This window comes from Gambusia affinis, linkage group LG09 (genome assembly GCF_019740435.1).
Source record: "Gambusia affinis linkage group LG09, SWU_Gaff_1.0, whole genome shotgun sequence".
Taxonomy (NCBI): Eukaryota; Metazoa; Chordata; class Actinopteri; order Cyprinodontiformes; family Poeciliidae; genus Gambusia; species Gambusia affinis.
The window spans coordinates 15312395-15329829 of record NC_057876.1 but is presented as its reverse complement, the minus strand read 5'-3'; the positions used below and the strand labels follow the sequence as shown (position 1 = coordinate 15329829).

The following is a 17435-nucleotide window of genomic DNA, read 5'->3' as shown; positions in this document are numbered from 1 at the left end:
AATCACCATTTCAAGCTCATTTTTTGACACCTGTATTCTTAATTTAGAAATATTAATTCAATGATTAAAACAATTTTGAACCAGTCGTTTAGAGTGATGACCAAAGCCTAAAGAGCTGTCGAAAATGACACTCAAGTTTTATTATATTGGTTTGCAAAGAAGATTGCAAAAATGTATGTCCTGCTTGATGACATAGATCTGAAACGAGAGTCTCTGTTTTGTCAGCATTTAATTCCAGGTAGCTGTTTGCACACCATTGTTTGATTTCTTGTCAAACAATCAATAATGTCAGGTAATCTATAGATCTCTGAAAGATCAAGGACACATTTATATCTTGATGATTTATTTGATTATTTGCACTGTAGCACAGCCAGCTGTTACAACACATTAGAAAAGCAAGAATTAAAAATTCTTAAGACGTTGGTTGAAAAGCTGTGGGATCGTTTTATTTATTGTTGCTTTAAAATAATAATCTGTAGTTCTGATTGTATTGGTGAAACAGTTCTTAGTATTGGGAAGGCTGCTACTCAAACAAGCACTGAAAATACTATCTGCTCCTATTTGGGTTATTTTTCTTCGTTTGAAGAACAATAGTTCAGGGAGCTGAAAAGTTCAAGATCAGCTGGAGAAGCAAATCTACTAAACAACTGGATTGGATAATTAAAGAATCAGTTTTGTGCCCTAAAATAAAAGTTTTTCCTTGCATTTTCAAACTCATCTTTGAAAAAAAAAAATAAACTTCTTATACACAATTGTCACTAATGACATGCTCTCACATCGTTTTTACATCATATTTAAACTGCATTGTTCAAAGTCAGTCGCAGTCAGACCGGCACCATTTACTTTCTGGGACCTGCTGATAACAGCAGGACGATAAAATAATCAAAAATGACAAATATGACACTTCAAGTGATGGCAGCTACACTACACTTGTCGTCCCGTCCCCTGCTTCTGTCCCACCTCTCTGCCCGTCCCCCTCTGATGATGAGGGGTTTCTTTTGTCCCCCTGCTCTGACCTCAGCAGGTTTGTTTCTCTCTGCCTAATCCTCCTCCTGTGGGCGCCAGCATATAAAAGCGAGGGGCGCTCTCCGAGCCGCACGCACTCTGAGTGAGGCACGGCGCAGGCATCACACACATAGACAGGTAAGGTACGCTCCACACCTGGAAGTCCAGTCCTTTCTGTATCTTCACTCAAATCCTATTTTATAAATTTTCTTGTTTTTTTTTTATTATTATTATTATTTTTTATTCAGCAATCATGTCCACTGGAGATAAGGCCAAGACTTCCTCCCAGACTGACGGCAAGGCCGTCCAGGGCAAGAAGTCTGAGATGGGGATGATGTCCTACAAGGTTTGCAGCCCTCACTGAGCTTCCCCTCTCTAACATAAACTAATGATCACATAACCAGCGAGTTTCTTTGTGGCTCTGTGTCTCCCAGATGTACGTGTTCGATCAGGAGAACTTCCAGGGTCGCATGATCGAGATCGTCAATGAGTGCATGAATGTGTGTGAGATGGGCATGGACCGCGTGCGTTCCCTGCGCGTTGAGTGTGGACCGTAAGTTTCAGCCAGTGTGCATACATTTATGTGTTTTTTTTTTGTTTGTTTGCCATTTGTTTTGCCTAAATTGTTGCATAGACGTCTCCTGACTCTGTGTTTCCTGCAGCTTCGTTGGATTTGAGCAGATGAACTTCTGCGGTGAGATGTACATTCTGGAGAAGGGCGAGTATCCCCGCTGGGACTCCTGGAGCAACTGCCAGAGGAATGACTACCTGCTGTCCTTCAGGCCTGTCAGAATGGTACAAAAAGGGGGCGGGGGAAACCAACTTCCACTGATGTCATTTTGTTTTTGTTAAGATCCAAGATATTTAATTTTTTCAATGTTTTCACCCTCAGGACCCCGAGAAGCACAAGATCTGCCTGTATGAGGTGGGAGAGTTCAAGGGCCGCAAGATGGAGATCATGGACGACGACGTTCCCAGCCTGTTCTCCTACGGCTTCACAGACAGAGTGGGCAGCATCATGGTCGGCTGTGGAACGTGAGTACTAAACTACCAAAGAGGAGATCTGGAAAATAAAAATCCCAGCTTTAATCACCCATCTTCCCTTCCCGCTCCTCTTCCCAGCTGGGTGGGATACCAGTTCCCTGGATACCGCGGCAGCCAGTATCTGCTGGAGAAGGGCGACTACAGGCACTTCAATGAGTATGGCGCCCGCTACCCCCAGTTCCAGTCCGTGAGGCGTATCCGTGACATGCAGTGGCACCCACACGGCTGCTACACCATGGCCAGCAAGTGAGGCTCAGGGAAGGAGAGAAAGAGAAAGAGCGTTAGTGAGGGAGAGGGGCGGAGGAAAAGGGAGCGGGGGAGAGATGTCTGACGTCTTCATCTCAGTGCCTCTTGAAGGTCTGTGATCTAACAGAGTGAAAGGAGGAGGTCTACGTCTGTCCCCCCGATCAGAGACGAGACCTCTGTGGAACGACCAGCTGGACCAGTAACAAAACCAGATCCACCCTTCATCCCTCTCTGTCTCTAATTTTCTCTTTCTCCCCTCTGGGCTGCACTTTGCCTCCCCCTTTTTAAAACTCTCAGTTCAAACCCCCTCCACAGTCCTCTGACTCCACAGAGAGGAAACTCAGTACCTCTTGCTGTTTTAGACACATGATTCTCGGCTCAGGATATGATGCACCATGGGAAACCCCTCTGCCACTGTCTCCTCTTGCCCCTATGCTTTACAAACCCTCTCTGCTGTACAGAATCTTGGCCAAGTTTTCAATAAAAAGAAAAACTTTGATTTCAAAGATTTTTGCTGTTGTTACTTATTAAAAAAAACAGTAGTAATAATAACAAAACAGAACAGACAAAAAGAGCAACGTCACAGCTGGGTTATGTTGGTGTTAAAGCTTTTACAAACATAACCAAGCTTTGAGGTTTGGATGATGCTGTGCAGAATCAGATTTTAAACATTTCCCAGTCACACAATGTTCAGTAAAAACATCTGCAGTTTATAGAGAAGCAGAGGAAACAGGTTCAAACCCCACTGCTGCCAATCATCTGATATAATGGTGTATAGCCTACTGGAATCACTGGCTTTGGCTGATGACAGGTATTTGTTATGAAGATTGTGCAAAAATGTCAAACAAATAAATCCAATGAATGAAAAAAAAAAAGTACAGTAAAAGAATCATGACTAAATTATGAAAATAAATGTAGCACGAATAAATTGTCTCACCCTTTAGATTATTTATGTTTATTGACAGAAATTCAGTTAGCAGTAAGCATATTTTTATGCAGTCTTTTTTGTAATTTCAGTCCTAGTTGTCTAGTAATAGTAATAATTATTACACTTTTAAAGATGAAGTATTAAATTGCCAGTAAGTTACTTATAAACATATTTTAACACATGTTGTTTTTGTGTGAAAGTATTGCTTTATTAAATTGACACACTTTTACTTTGGGAGAGTTCATTTTTATGATTGCATACAAATTATTATTCCCTAACATATTTTCTCATTTGCAATAAACTTCCTGTTCAATGGACTGAATGATACATTAAAGGCTTAATGACGCTCAATCCAAAAGCATCTTTCTTTTTTCTTCATAAGAACTGAACCACCAAGAGTAGAGATGTTGGCTGCAGATGTTAGCTTCTGCTGTAGTGATGAGACAGTTTCCGCTGCGCATATGAATGCGTATTAAAGTTTAAATGAGATTTATTTATTAAAATAGGCATTTATGAACATTTATAGGCACAGATTTCATCACACTGATATGATGTTGACCCACCTTACGCTGCTACAACAGCTTTGATTTCTCTAGAAAGCCTTTCCACCAGGTTTAGTAGTGTGATTAAGAAACATTTTCATCATATTTCCATTTGTGAGGTTAAACACTGATGTTGGACAGGAAGGCCTGCTTGTCATCCCAGATCTAATTCATCCCAAAGGTGTAATCAGTTTGAGGACAGGACTCTGTGCAGGTGACCGTGTCTTTATGGAGCTTGTTTTGTGAACGGTAAATACTCATGTTGAAACAGGAAGGCGTCTCTACACACGGCTCCTGAGCTAAACTGAATCCACATTAAGTTTTTAAGTTTGGAGGTCTGCAGCTGTTTACGCTGCAGAAAGCAGGTGACCTCTGCACACTATCCACACCAACATCTGCTGACCCCACTGATTTTTATCTGGCTCAACACTTGATGGCTGTGTTGCTGTTATTCCCAACCTGTTATAATACCACAAGAGTTGACTGCAGAATATTTAGTAGTCATGACATTTTAGGACGATACTTAGAGCCCAGGTGGCGTCTCATCATGGTGCCAATCTGGGATCCACTGAGCTCCTGAGATCAACCCACTCTTGCACAAATGTTTTGTAGAAGCACTTTGTATGCCGAGGTAAAGGATTTTATACACGTTACCATAGAAATGATAGAAACACCTCAACTAAATGCTTTAGGTGGTTGCGTGAATTCTTATGCTAAAATGTTGAAAATTGCTCTATAAAATACAAATCCAGTTTATTATTTTATTTGTTGTCCTTTTCTTCTTGTCTTTCTGTAACGGACCTATTATAAAAATGCTTCAGTTCCAGTCAACCCACAACAAAAATGATAAATCAAGACATTTTGAAACAATATTTTAACTCTACAAGGTGTTTTCTCATGTTTCTTCTCCATTTGGTCACTATAAATATAAATAAAGGTCAGTGTTCTATGTGGTCTTTGTATATTTTTATTCATTCTTAAAATCTGCATTTTTGCATTTTTACAAACATTACACTCAAAAACCAACCACTCACATATAAAAATGTGTTAAAAAACAGGAAATTATACACTTTTCTTTTGTAAAACTGATATGTATTGCACTGCTGTTCGTATTCTTTCATTCACCTTTGTTATATATTTTCCCGTGTCACTATTTAATACAAAAATATATATGTTTATCACAATAAAAATAAAGTTCACTGCAGTACAGTGTTCCCTTTCCCTGCGTCGTCTCCGGGGCAGCCGGGCTGATCACCGAGACATCATCCGCACAAACTCTGAGAAAACCAGAGAAATGAATGCAAACATGGATGCTGAAATGGTCGCGTCGAAATTCTCTCTTACCCTCAAAGTCCACCTGGCCGTCTCCGTTGAGGTCGACGTCCTTTAGGATCTCGCTGATCTCTCTGTTGGTCACTTGTTCGCCCATCAGCTTCTTCATGGCTTCACGCAGCTCCGTCAAACTGATCTGACCGTCACCGTCGGAGTCAAACTGAGACAAGACGACAAATGTGACTGAATATTCTGGGGGAAAGAGGAGTAGAACTTGAAATGCAAAGCTCCTGGCTTTCCTGTTTCGCTGCGTCACAGTTATATTACAGCCAACTGTGAAATAAGCAGAGCTGATGCCCCTCTTTTGTTTTCCAAACACTTTGTTGTCATCACATTTTCAAATTTTAAATTCTTCATCCTTCAAGCCTTTTATCTATGTGAAAAATGGTAAAGAGAACTAAAAAAAATACAACTGCAATGGCAGATGATTATAAATAAATGATTTATGTTTTTATTTTATCTTATAAATGAGAATAAAATTGTTATTTTGTCCTAGCAAATTGTAAAAAATATATGCATACTCCACTGATTGTATCCATCACCATTTTTGTATTTTTGAAATTGATCCTTAATAATCAGATTTACTTTCAGGCTTTGGTTAGGCCACTTCAGAACCTTCATTTTTTTTTTTTGATTAGTAAAAGTATTTTTTTGAATTGACTCTTTAAATGATGGATTTTTGGATGTTGTTGTGTATAAGTTTAGTTCCAGCAGCAACAGGTTAGACACCAGCATGAACTGCATCACTCGATATCTCCAGTAACAGTGGCTTCATTTCTTTATGTTTTTAGGAATAATAATTCTAGTTTTTCATCTCTCTGAACCTCTTTGAATGCGTCTCGTAGCTCTTTGACTCCGATCATGTCTGCTGTCTCTGCCAGCAGCTTTGGGCCCATCAGCTCCACAAAATCCTCAAAGTCAAGCTTGCCTCCGCCTGAAACACACAAACACACAGTCAAATACGAACTACAGAGAAAGCCAGTTCTGTTCTCTTGCTCTTTGTTACAGACTAATCCACATACAATCCATCATATAGGAAATTAGATCTTGGATCGGGTTAAATTGATAAGTTACGTTTCTTTGCGATGCCCTTTCTTCCTTCCAATTTCCTCCCCGTGTCAAAAACCACCTGGTGTCATATTTGTTTCATTTTTCTGTGATTCGTGCTCAGTTTTGTGTTCAGTCGCTCCACTCACTGATCTGTTGGCTCAGTTCGATGAGCTCCATCTCGGTGGGCATGTATCCCATCGTCCTCATGCACTCCCCCAGGTCTCTGTGACTGATGTAGCCCTTCTTGTTCTTGTCAAACTCCACAAACGCCATGCGGAGCTCTGATCAAAAGCAAAAAAACATCTTATTACTTGGAGGCGTTAAAATAATTTAAGGTTCGGCATGATTTGCTGCCGTCTCACCTTCAAGCTCCTCTGGCCTCAGCTCTCTGTCCTGTTGGAGAGAAAAGTTTCAGGAACTGAAAGACCATTTGGTAAAAGCACAGAGACAAAACTACATAAAATAAAACCACAAAAAAAAAATTACATCAGCACAAATGCACACTAGACAGAGATGAAATGAAGCTGAACACAACATGATGCGTTTTCATGGGGGGATATTCTACCGTTTCATTTGCAGAACCATAATGTTTGGCCATTATTTTTGCAAAATGAGCTCAGTGTTACATTCATTTGATTAAATAATACTTAAATTAACTTAAATTAACCCCACCTCTCACCCACTGAAGAACTTTTCATTAGAAATTCAGCAGTGGGACTTTACATATTTGAGACTACAATTCCTAATTTTCTTTAAAAATTATCTCATATTGAATCTGTTTGAGTGGAGAGTCCATCTCAGTTTACCAACTGGATTTAGTTCTGGACTTTGACTGGGCCATTCTGTGTGACTGGTGTTGCTGTCAGGCAGTTAACTTCCAGTCCTGTAGCCTTTTAGGTTTTTAGGGAACATCCTGTTATTTAGCTTTATCTGTCTTCCCATCAACTCCCACCAGCTTGGTACAGAAATGCATTACCATGCATGATGCTGCCACTGTTTTGTGTTTTACAAAGGTGATGGTGTGTTAGGGTGGTTTTTTATTGTTTATCTTTTTTACAAAGGACAGTTGTACACTATTCTTTTCACAGGTTCATTTAAAAAGCTTTTGATGATTTCAGCACATGTCCTCCACTTGCAGAGTCCAAAAAACTTGAACTTTTGATTAATTGGTGTATTTGATTTGCCTCCTAGAAATGTGTGTGTGTGTGTGTGGGTGTGTGCGTGGGCGTGTGGGTGGGTGTGTGTGTGTCTGTGCATAGTTGTTAGTCCTGCATGTCTCTATGTTGCTCAATATATTGTTGCCATAAGTGGCTTTTACACAATAGATGGATAGATGGACTGATTTATTGCCGTGTCATATTTGACGATTGAAAGATAATGCAGAAAAATTATAACTTCTAATAAGTACATCAGTCACTATTGGATCCAAAAACTCTCAGTGTCATTTTCGGAGTTTCCAGCCTGATAATTTAAGATGTTTTTGCTCTCTTATCCAGACCTCATTTGCTTTATCGCCTACTCGTCTCAGTTGGAAAACAACACTCTGGCCTGTGCCAGATTTTAATCGACGAGCTTCACAAATCCGCTCGATAATTTTCCATTAAAGCCAGTAATCAATCTCTCTGAGTGTGTGCTGAGCCGGGGGATCTGATTGTCTGACCCGGGCCTGTGTGATGAACGGAGGAGGGTGATGAAGGGCCCAGACGTGGGGATGAAAGCCGACAGACACGAGTGGAAAAGCTTAGTGAGGAGGACACAGAGTGCTGTCTGTTACATACGAGCGTCTGAACAAAGCCCTGTTTTAGGAAGATGCAGGCCGGGCCTACGATGTTGTGCAGAACTTTGTAGTTCTTCATCAGCGACCTGAAGGAATCCTTGAACGTCTTATCCTCCATATCCTCATTCTCCTCTTCCTCCGGCTGCCGCAGACCCTGCCGGGCCCTCGGCCTACCCAGCAGGGTCCCATGTATGGCCTTCTTATAGAGACACAGCAGGCTGTTAGATCACAGCGCTCACTGTCACATAAACCTGAGTAATCTCTTTAAGGGAACAAGGTTTGGACCCGTGTTTTCTGAGCCTGCAGACATGAGTCCGAATGGGACGTTAAGCATTACGTTATATAAGATCTTCACTGTTTCACAGAAATCCTAACTCACATTAACATCAGGTTTTATTCTGCGAAATGTGTCAAAGAGCATTTTGATATTTGTCTTTGTGTCTCCATTCTGCTGAAATGTTATTAGTCACAAGATATGTTGGATTTTCATCTCACACGCAACGACTTCGGATCAAAGGCCAGAGAAAATGCAAAACGCATTTTCAAGTGAGGATTACAGCCATATTTGTAAAATAAAGGAAATATCTTAAAGAGATTCTGTGTGGCAACATGAAGCAAACTAAAAGACCTGAAAAAGCAACGTCACGCTCTGATCCACAGGAAACTGAGAAGTCACCAACATCTATATGTTAATCTGAAAGATCTCCAGATATAAGGAGATGTTTTAATTTTTTGTTTTAAAAAAATCATAAAACAAATCATATGATTAATTCAGACGTCAATAAGGAGAGAATAAATTGAGGAGCGTTCTTTTATTTCCCTTTACTTCTGACATGAGAATGATCAGGGAAAAAAGCAACAATGCAATTGGTTTATTTTTTTAATCCATAATTACAAAACAGTTTCCTAATCTTGTTGGAAAATAAAGGAATATCGTTTATTGTATTTTCCGGGATGTTAAATTAAAGCTAAATGGTGTTGTATCTGAAACTTCTAGTTTCTCACTGGACAGAAAAGCAAATCAAATCTGGAGATTTGATTTGCTTTTCTGTTTGAAGGAGGCTGTACGTTATGTTTTTAACTTCATTAGAAGTATTGCACAAAAGTGAAATGACTGTAAAATTATTATATTCAATAAATTACAACATGATTACACGAGACTCTTTTGACAAATTAAAAAAGGCTTTTAAAAATAAACTCTTAAAAAATAAGAATACTTTCTTTTATCAAACTTAGATTTATGTATTTGATATGCATTTTTTGTTAATATTCTATACATACAATTGCATTTTAAATTAATATTAACTGGAAAATCACCATAATTAAATAATAAAGTCTTTAAAATATCAGTCAGTGTGTAAGTGATCTCTACATTTGTTTTACTTTAAGAATCGAGTTACTGAAATAAATGAAGTTTTCACTAATATTTCATTTAACGCACTATGACTATTTGATAAAAAGAAATAAACAAATTTTCACCAATCAAAACTCAAAACCAAACAATCATCCAGCAACTACATATTTTAAAGTAGAGAACAAGTTTCTCCTACCTTCCTGAGTTTGGTTTTCATAGGTGGGTTTGTGCAGTTTCCCATCTCCAAAACTCCAGATAAAAAACTTCCTCCCTGCAGCTACTTTCCCCCGACCTCTCCTTTATTTTTCCAATTTGTTGCGCAGATGAAATCCATGCACGAGTTCCCACCAAACAACAAACTAACTCAGTCGAGCTTACCGAACCCTGTAGTTGTTTCTGCAGACGCAGCATCTCGCTATTCCTCCTCCCACTGGGCTTCTAACCCACCCATCCAACAACCCCTCCTCTGTTTTCTCTTTGTCTGTTGCTTCATGAGTTAAATGAGTTCAGGAAAGGAGAGTTCAAGAAGAGACGACAAACAGAGGCGTTAATCCCCATGTCTGATTAAAAAGGCGTAAAAAGGGAATGAAGAGCAGAAGGGCGGAAGAGGCAGAGCCGCCTGAGTGAGTGTCCTACTAGATGCTTCATGCTTATGAAAGGGATGCCTTTTAACTCTGCTTGATTTGACCTAAAATACAGTCATTAAAAATGGAACGGGAATAGTGTGAAAACTAGCAGTGTGAAGAAATGTTGGTGAAAGAGAGAAGAGAGATGGATAGTTTAAGACTTAAATTTTAAGGCAAACTAAAAAAAATTCAGAGTAAAATAGTTTCCCCAATAGGCAAGACTGACCACGAGGTGTCACTGTAGCAGTCAGACAATCTTTGGGAAGGTAAATGCTGTCAACTCGTCAGAACCTCCAGGTCAATTTGATTTAAAACACTTTACATTTTAACTTAACATTTTGGTGTAGATAGAGCCAATAATTACGCTCTTGAACTTACAGCCTCAAACCTCAATGTTTGTATTTCGTGGCTCAGATCAACATTAACTGAGCTCATACATGTTTTTAATTTTATCTTGTGCAAAATGAGAAGTGTTGTGCATCAGCGAGTTCGTGGAGGGTGTGTGCTGTGGAGGTGTTAGTTTATTTCATTAGTTTAGTTGGGTTGTTCTGGTGTTTCCTCCATTCCCTGCATGGATTGATGCTCACTGCAAACAGGATTCTTTATAATTTCATTTAAACGATGGCTTTCTTTTTGACTCTCTTCCTTAAATTCCTGAGTTGTGGAGTTCAAGTCTAATATTTGTCCTGTCAACAGGTTCTGCCACCCGAGCTGTGGATCTCTGCAGCTCCTCCAAGGTAACCACAGACCTCTCAGCTTCGTGCCTCATTAAAAGTGCCCCCTTCCCAGCCTTGCAGGTTTGAAATGTCAGAAGTTTGGACTATTCTTTTTTCTGGATGCAATCGTCTCGATGAGTTCCCGATAAATCTTGCATAAACTGAAACATACTTTAGCCTTCCTCGCGTTTTTGTCCTTCAGTTGATAACAGGGGAATTGGTTCTCTTTAAAATATTTATATGGGCGCTACTCCTGCTTGTCAGCACTGTGGAGATTTTCTATGCTTAAGTACATCTAAATTATTCCCAACAGAACCGACACCAACAGCTGCAACTGAAGATCCTCGGCACCCCCGACCAGATTAATTACCAGGCTGATTCTCTCCTCCTGCTCTCACTGATCACTCCGCTAGAACCTCTCAGTAGGTGAGCATGTGTGTTTTGTTTATGTCTCGGGGTTTGTGTAAACTTTTTTTCAGAGCTGACGGTCAGGTCAGCAGCCACTGGGTCAGCCCGGTACGAGAACAAGACTCTGACATGGTGTCATGGGTTATATGAGCGATCTGAGGTAACACGACTCCGTCCTTTATTTTGTGTGTGTGTGTGTGAAGGTGGGGCATGTACTGATCTGGTGTTAGATGTACATCAGCTGGTTTTAAGCATCGTCAACAAATAAGGTCGGAAACATTAGAGGAAGGAAGGAAGGAAGAGAGAAAGTTTATCTTCAAATTTATACAAAAATTCTGACATATATATACATATATATTATATATATTTTATAGCACTGTTTCCTTCATCCCACAGTCAAAAAACATGAAGTTTAATTGGTCTCTTTGATTTATCCTAAGATATGAGTGTGTTGTGAAAGGTTGTGGGCCCTCTGTGATGAACTGATGACCTGTCAGGGTTCACCCGACCTTTCGCCCAATGGCCACTGGAAATAGAGACCAGTTCCACTGTGACCATGCAAAGATAAGTGGGGATGGATGGACAGATAGATGGACGATAGATGGATGGATGAGTGGACGGATGTATGAATGGATGGATGGATGGATGTGGGGCTGAAGCAGTTATTGAAATAATCGTCAACTAATTTAGTAATCGATTAATCATTAAAAGAAGTATGCAGACTTAAAAAAGCCAATTTGAACAACACAGTCAAAACTGTATAAAAATATATTCATTTTGCATTTTGGATAAAAAAAATCCCTGTTTTTATAGGTGTGCTAGGCAGAACTCCTCAAGTAGCCCAGCATTAGTAAAAAAAAAAGAAAAAAAGAAACTGAGATGTGAATGAATGAATGAATGAATGAATGAATGAATGAATGAATGAATGAATGAATGAATGAATGAATGAAAAATGAATGGATGGACAGACGGATGGATGCTCTCCTTGTACAAATGAACTGCATCACTTTGCATTGGTCATGTAACCAAACATAAAAGGCAGAAATAAATAAATTAAGATTAATTTCCAAAATGACAGCTTTCAAATGAACAAAGAAAGTGTAATATTTTCCTCTAAAATGTTGCAATTCTTTCAACCCATCCCATTCATAAAGATCGGGGAACCTTCTCTGAGATTTGAATGTGTTTAAACTAATAAAGTAATGAGAAGCCTGCTTTTGTAGTGAGACATTTTAAAGAGATGCCGGGTTTGTGCGAGCCATCTGCTTCCCTCCGTTTCATTATGTGGGGGCCGAGGGTCTGTGGTTGTCCTCCCTAAGCCTTCATGTGCTGAAGCACTGACTGATCCAATCTTAGGCTTCGCTCTGTTCTCTTCTCTCCAGACTTCCCCGACTTCTGTCTCCCACTCACTCAGCAGATTTCTTCTTTTTTTGGATCACTTGCATCACCACTCACATCACAGGTTTTTTGTTTTTTTTCTTGCCTTATGCACGACTTCCTGCTGCGAACCTCATCGTCAGAGTTTTTCTGACGCGGTCAGGTGGATGCGACTCCGTCTGCACGTTTACAGGGAGAAGTCTGAGGGAGCGAGCTGAGGTCAGGGGTTAACTTCAGCTTGGTGTTGTGGTGGTTTGATTGAGCCGTGACAGATGTCTGCCATATTCCTGCGTCTCCTTTTGACCATCTGAGTGTTGGGATGTGATGTGATACTGAGCTTATAAGACGACACCAGAGACAGCGAGCTCATCGGCTGTATCTGTTACAGGTGACACTTTACCGATGTTCTCCAACATGGAGGAGCTTAAATTCTCTCTGTCGGCGTCCTTAACTTCGGTTCTGTTTGTCAGCAGAGCCAAACATTTCTACTCAAGGTTTTTGGGGTTAAATTAAAACGATATTTGCTCTGTTGTGGCTCTGAAAGCTTCGACTGGGTGGGATCAGAGATCAGGAGCGAACTTGGGTCATGTTGGGTTTTTAAACTTGAACTGGGGGAGTTGGGTTTCAATCAGGTTAAAAGGGAGACATTTGATAAGCTGAAGAACTTGATGCAGGACCAGCACACACACACACACACACACACACACGCACACACAAAAATACACACAGAGCCACATTCAACACTTCACAGAAACGCACACCGACGGTTTCCAGTCCTACCTGTCCAAACACTGAGTTTACAATGGGCAGCAGGTCTGCAGAGTCTTCCTCCTCCTCTTTCTCTTCGCTGGTCCTGCGGCGTCCCTCCAGCATCTCCTCCAGCTGCTCCTCCAGCTGCTCCTCCAGCGCTTCGCTGTCCTCAGCCGCCTCTGCTGCCGTCGTCTGGGGCGGCTGTCTGAATCTCTGACGCTGCGGAGGCATGTGGGTGGCGCCCAGACCCTCAGCCATGAGCATGCCCTGCTCGATGCTTCGCCTCTTCTGCCTCTCCATCTTCCTCTTGATCGAGGCCTGAATCTGGATGGGGTTAAGCGAAGAATTAGGCAGAAGATAAAACTGTCCCAGAAGTTATGGTAAGCAATAATATTGTTTTGATAGCGTCATAAAATGGTGGCAAATTGATGCAAGTACACTCCCTCTAATTTCTAGCTAACACTGGCACTGGAAGACGTTTTAAATATCCAAAATAAATTAACAAAAACAAAACAAAACACCATTAACAACAAGGAACATGGATATTTAAGTCTCTGTAAACAGAACTGTGCTTTGAAAAAGGAGCTAATCGAGACACAGAAAGAGAGAAAGAGAAAAATAATCACGAAAACGGAAATTATTGTTTTAATTTATCATGCGAATAATTGATTTACTGCTTATTGCGACGTTAAAACATGTTATTTCTTCTGGTTGAAGGAACCAGAAGAACATTCATATGACAGAAAAGTCGGCAGCTTAGAGCAGCTCGATTTGTAAGATTACTTCGAGAAATGAATTAATCTTCACTCTCAAGTGAACACATTAAGAACTCTGACTTGAGCTGGATTGAGAAGAACAATAAAAACCTGTCTGTAGGTGAAAGCCTCTGAATAACAAGAACATACACGGAAAGAGAGGTTCAAGTTGGAGCTCAGTTTATGTCAATTCTTAAGCTCAAAGCATTACTCAACATTTCCTCTGTATAAAAATTCAACTTTTCACAAATCGTGTTCCAACGCTTTCTGTGATGAGAACGCACTGAGCACCGTACGCACATGTACCTAAAAGATATTAAAAGCCAAAGAGAAAAGCTTGGTTTTCGTTTTTCCCCTGGCAGAGAAGAGAGCAACACACAAGCTGAGGTGAGTTTAAAAAACCCAGATCCCGGCTCACAGACCTGCTTGGCGCTCCTCTCCGGTGGTGTGCTCATTGATCCACCGCCTGCTCCGGCGGACGGCTCTCGAATGAGCATGAACATCTCGCTGTGACAGGCTCAGACGCGCAGACACCACGCTCTCTCCTTCCTCCCCCTCCCTCGCCCTCTCTCTTCCCTTCACTCCTCTCCTCTGCACCACGGCTGCTTGGTTTTTATTTCAGCTCGCTTCTTGAGAAGTCCTCCCAAACTCTGCTAAATAAAAGAGAACTTGTCAGATTGTGCTTTGAGAAAATGTTCCACCATTCTCTACTTTTGAGGTACATAAAAAAGGAAAAAAAACTGTAGCATAAAATGAAGGCAGAGCAGAAACAGAGCTCAGTTCTTCCTTTCTTCTGCTTTTTTAGCTCCTTGTGTTTCCTCTGCCTGTTTTCCTGATGCTTCTGTTCATTTCTGTCTTCTGGTGAGCTCAGGTGAGGAGGTTTTATTATCATCTGTTGTCTTGGCTCTGGGATTGAGTTCCTGCACCTCTGCCCCTGACAGCTATCTGCTGATCCTTTGACACTCTATACCTCCTGAACTTCACCTTCCTTGTGTTATCTACCTCTAAAATGTCGACCTCTGTCTCTCCTTTCCTTCCTCGCCCTTTTTTCCACCCTTTCTCCTTCATCACAGGTAAACCGCTCTCTTCTCTTGTCATCAGAGGATATGCTACTGTTCTTTTTTTTTTTTGTCTTTTCTAATTCTCTCCACGCATCTCCTTCTGAGTCCTTTCTGTTGTAACACAGATTGGATTCTTATTTTATTTTTCCCCATCGCTGTAAGAGGAGGGGGACGGATGGATGGAGAGACACAACAGCCTCAGCTGCAGTGCAATGATGAAAAGCTAAAAACGCATCACATCTGCATTGCTCTTGCATGTATAATCCCATCCATCGAGCATGGCTGAGCTCACGTAAACACACACACACACACACACACACACGCACGCACACGCACACACACACACACACACCCACACCCACGCACACACACAGCCACACACACAGGTAGGTGTCTATTTTTAGCCCGGCGCTCACACAGCCTGATAGACGTTTTATTGTGCCTTTTGGCTCCTCCTGGAGAGCTGTGAACGGCTTTGTATTGTTTGTCCAAAAGGAACTAATTCCCCTAAAAGCATCAGATTTCCATAAATAAAATGCCCCATTTCTCGTCGGCAGCTCAGATCTCACCTTTTATCCCTTTTTTACCCTCAGACATCACCGTCTGTTAACCTGCATTAAACACTGATAATGTATAGCTCTCCAGTTGCTAATGTGGTTTCCATAAGTTCATTTGACTCCGTCTCCCAGCTGCCTTCTCGCCCCTTTTAGCCCCCTTTTCTCATTGGTTATTGATAAAAGGGTCAGGGACTGAGTCCTGAGGAAGAAGATCCATTACCTGGCTGAGGCTTTGAAACATAGGAGCAGATGAGCCGCGATAAAGTGAAAGGACTTTTGTTAATTTCTCTTCTATATTAGTCTATTTTCATCTGAATCTGCGACCGAACAGCTTCCAAAAAAAGGCGAAGGAGGACCAGCGGCTGAGCTATTTAGAGTAATTTAGAGGTGAAGGATTGTGTTTTTGCGTTTTATAATATCTCGTTGCACATCATCGCTCTATAGTTAAAGTATAGGCCGATGGCACAGATTAGTTTTATTGACGTCAGACTAATTCTCATTACTTATTTCTCTGTAACAGTAGTCACAGAGTTTGTGCCAGCTGAATTTCCCAGCTGGCACAAACTCACTCATTGACCTTGCTCAGGTAGATGGTGAAAAAGGAACAAGTTGGTATCTGTGTCAGGTAACCACCAACACAGTCAGGGCACAGCTAATCAAGTGATTATAGCTGCTGTCAGTCGCACATTCAGCTGCTCACAGTTTTCAAACATTTTAAATTATTCATATCCATTCCTTACGCATAAATTAATATTGTTTCCATATTTTTTTTAAGATGCCTTGAAAAGGTTTTTTCACATTACAATCCTAAACTTTGGTGTGTTTCACTTGGATGCCCTGTGACCGATGATCGAGGTTATCCCATCGTTTATTATTTTAAAAATCAAAATCTGAATAGTGTGGTGTACACCCTTCGGAGTCAAGCCTTTGCAGCTGCAGCAGCAGATCGTTTGGGCTTTGGTCTGGTCTTTTCCCAGCCTTCTCTGCGAAGCAGCTGAGGCTCAGTGTTGGATATTTGGCTCCTTTCATCTTTCCATTAACTGTGAAAAGTTTTACTGTTATTCTGAAAGAGATTTAGACTTTAGACGTTGTTGCCCCCCAAAAAAGGAGATTTTCTTACACAAACTATCGTCTGAATTCATCACCAGGTAGACAATGGCACGCAACATGGGACAAAACACAACACCACCACACAGGATACAACATAAAAAGTAAAAGCAAAGCCTGCGCCAAATTTAAAAGCAGCCCCTCAGCATGATGCTGCTGCCACAATGTAATAAGTAAGTAAATGTAGGCATGGTGTGTTCAGTGTTGGTTTTCTCCTTTTGTGGGAAACTTTAAACATTTCTTCTTGTGTTTTTCTTTCCTTACTGGTGTTTTTGCCTCTTCTGTCCTGCTGGTTCGGTTTTATGACCAAACATAAACTTCTCTATATGATGCAGTTTATAGACTTTTGAAGGCTTCAGAAGACATTTGAGTTTAGTAAGCATCATTTCTCTGCTTCTCTTTTAATTAGGTGACTTCTTGATGCAATTGGCTGTACTAGATTTTCCTCAATCATTGTAAAAGAGACAGAAAACATAAAGTTGTCAGTCAAATGCTTCTTATAATTACTCAGCAGGTTTTTGCGTTGTGTTCCCACTGGCATTTTTATTTTGTATCTCCAACTCTTTGGCCTCTCTGCCATCACCCTAATTTTTTATCTCCCTCCACAGATTCCCTATGAGATTTAAGATGATTCTCATTCCTTATTTCTCTGTGACATTAGTCACTGATACCGAGTTTCTCAGTTGGCACAAAGAGACTCATTAACCTTCTTTAAGCGGACAAAGACAAACAAACTCCTGGTGTCTGTGACCAGTTAACAGCAGACACAGCCAGGGCAGCTAATCAAATGATTATCAGCA

At 40.8% G+C, this 17435-nt stretch overlaps 2 protein-coding genes and 1 long non-coding RNA gene across 7 annotated transcripts; 2 read left to right on the top strand and 1 right to left on the bottom strand.

Annotated features, from left to right (window-relative positions):
* The first annotated feature begins 1042 nt into the window (after nucleotides 1–1042).
* crybb1l1 (crystallin, beta B1, like 1) lies at nucleotides 1043–2803 on the top strand. 2 transcript variants are annotated; one of them, XM_044126388.1, is made up of 6 exons: nucleotides 1043–1143; nucleotides 1254–1351; nucleotides 1440–1558; nucleotides 1668–1800; nucleotides 1898–2040; nucleotides 2128–2803. In XM_044126388.1, the coding sequence occupies exons 2-6, from the start codon at nucleotides 1259–1261 to the stop codon at nucleotides 2297–2299; spliced, it is 660 nt and encodes a 219-aa protein (XP_043982323.1). In that variant the 5' UTR covers nucleotides 1043–1143; nucleotides 1254–1258; the 3' UTR covers nucleotides 2300–2803. The 2 variants fall into 2 exon arrangements, with proteins under 2 accessions (XP_043982323.1, XP_043982324.1); XM_044126389.1 differs by having other exon boundaries at nucleotides 1103–1148.
* Nucleotides 2804–4786: 1983 nt separating this feature from the next.
* On the bottom strand, nucleotides 4787–15229 carry cabp2b (calcium binding protein 2b). Of its 4 annotated transcripts, XM_044126382.1 has the most exons (7): nucleotides 14333–15229; nucleotides 13186–13479; nucleotides 6510–6540; nucleotides 6294–6428; nucleotides 5922–6031; nucleotides 5110–5257; nucleotides 4883–5042 (listed from the first exon to the last, which is right to left on the bottom strand). In XM_044126382.1, exons 1-7 carry the CDS (start codon nucleotides 14411–14413, stop codon nucleotides 5017–5019), a joined length of 825 nt encoding a protein of 274 aa, XP_043982317.1. In that variant the 5' UTR covers nucleotides 14414–15229; the 3' UTR covers nucleotides 4883–5016. The 4 variants fall into 4 exon arrangements, with proteins under 4 accessions (XP_043982316.1, XP_043982318.1, XP_043982317.1 ...); XM_044126381.1 differs by having other exon boundaries at nucleotides 4787–5257; XM_044126384.1 differs by lacking the exons at nucleotides 13186–13479; nucleotides 14333–15229 and adding an exon at nucleotides 9475–9544.
* LOC122836660 lies at nucleotides 9752–11048 on the top strand. Its single transcript, XR_006371592.1, has 3 exons — nucleotides 9752–9901; nucleotides 10601–10641; nucleotides 10934–11048. It is a non-coding gene; the product is annotated as an uncharacterized LOC122836660 (long non-coding RNA).
* Nucleotides 15230–17435: the final 2206 nt, after the last annotated feature.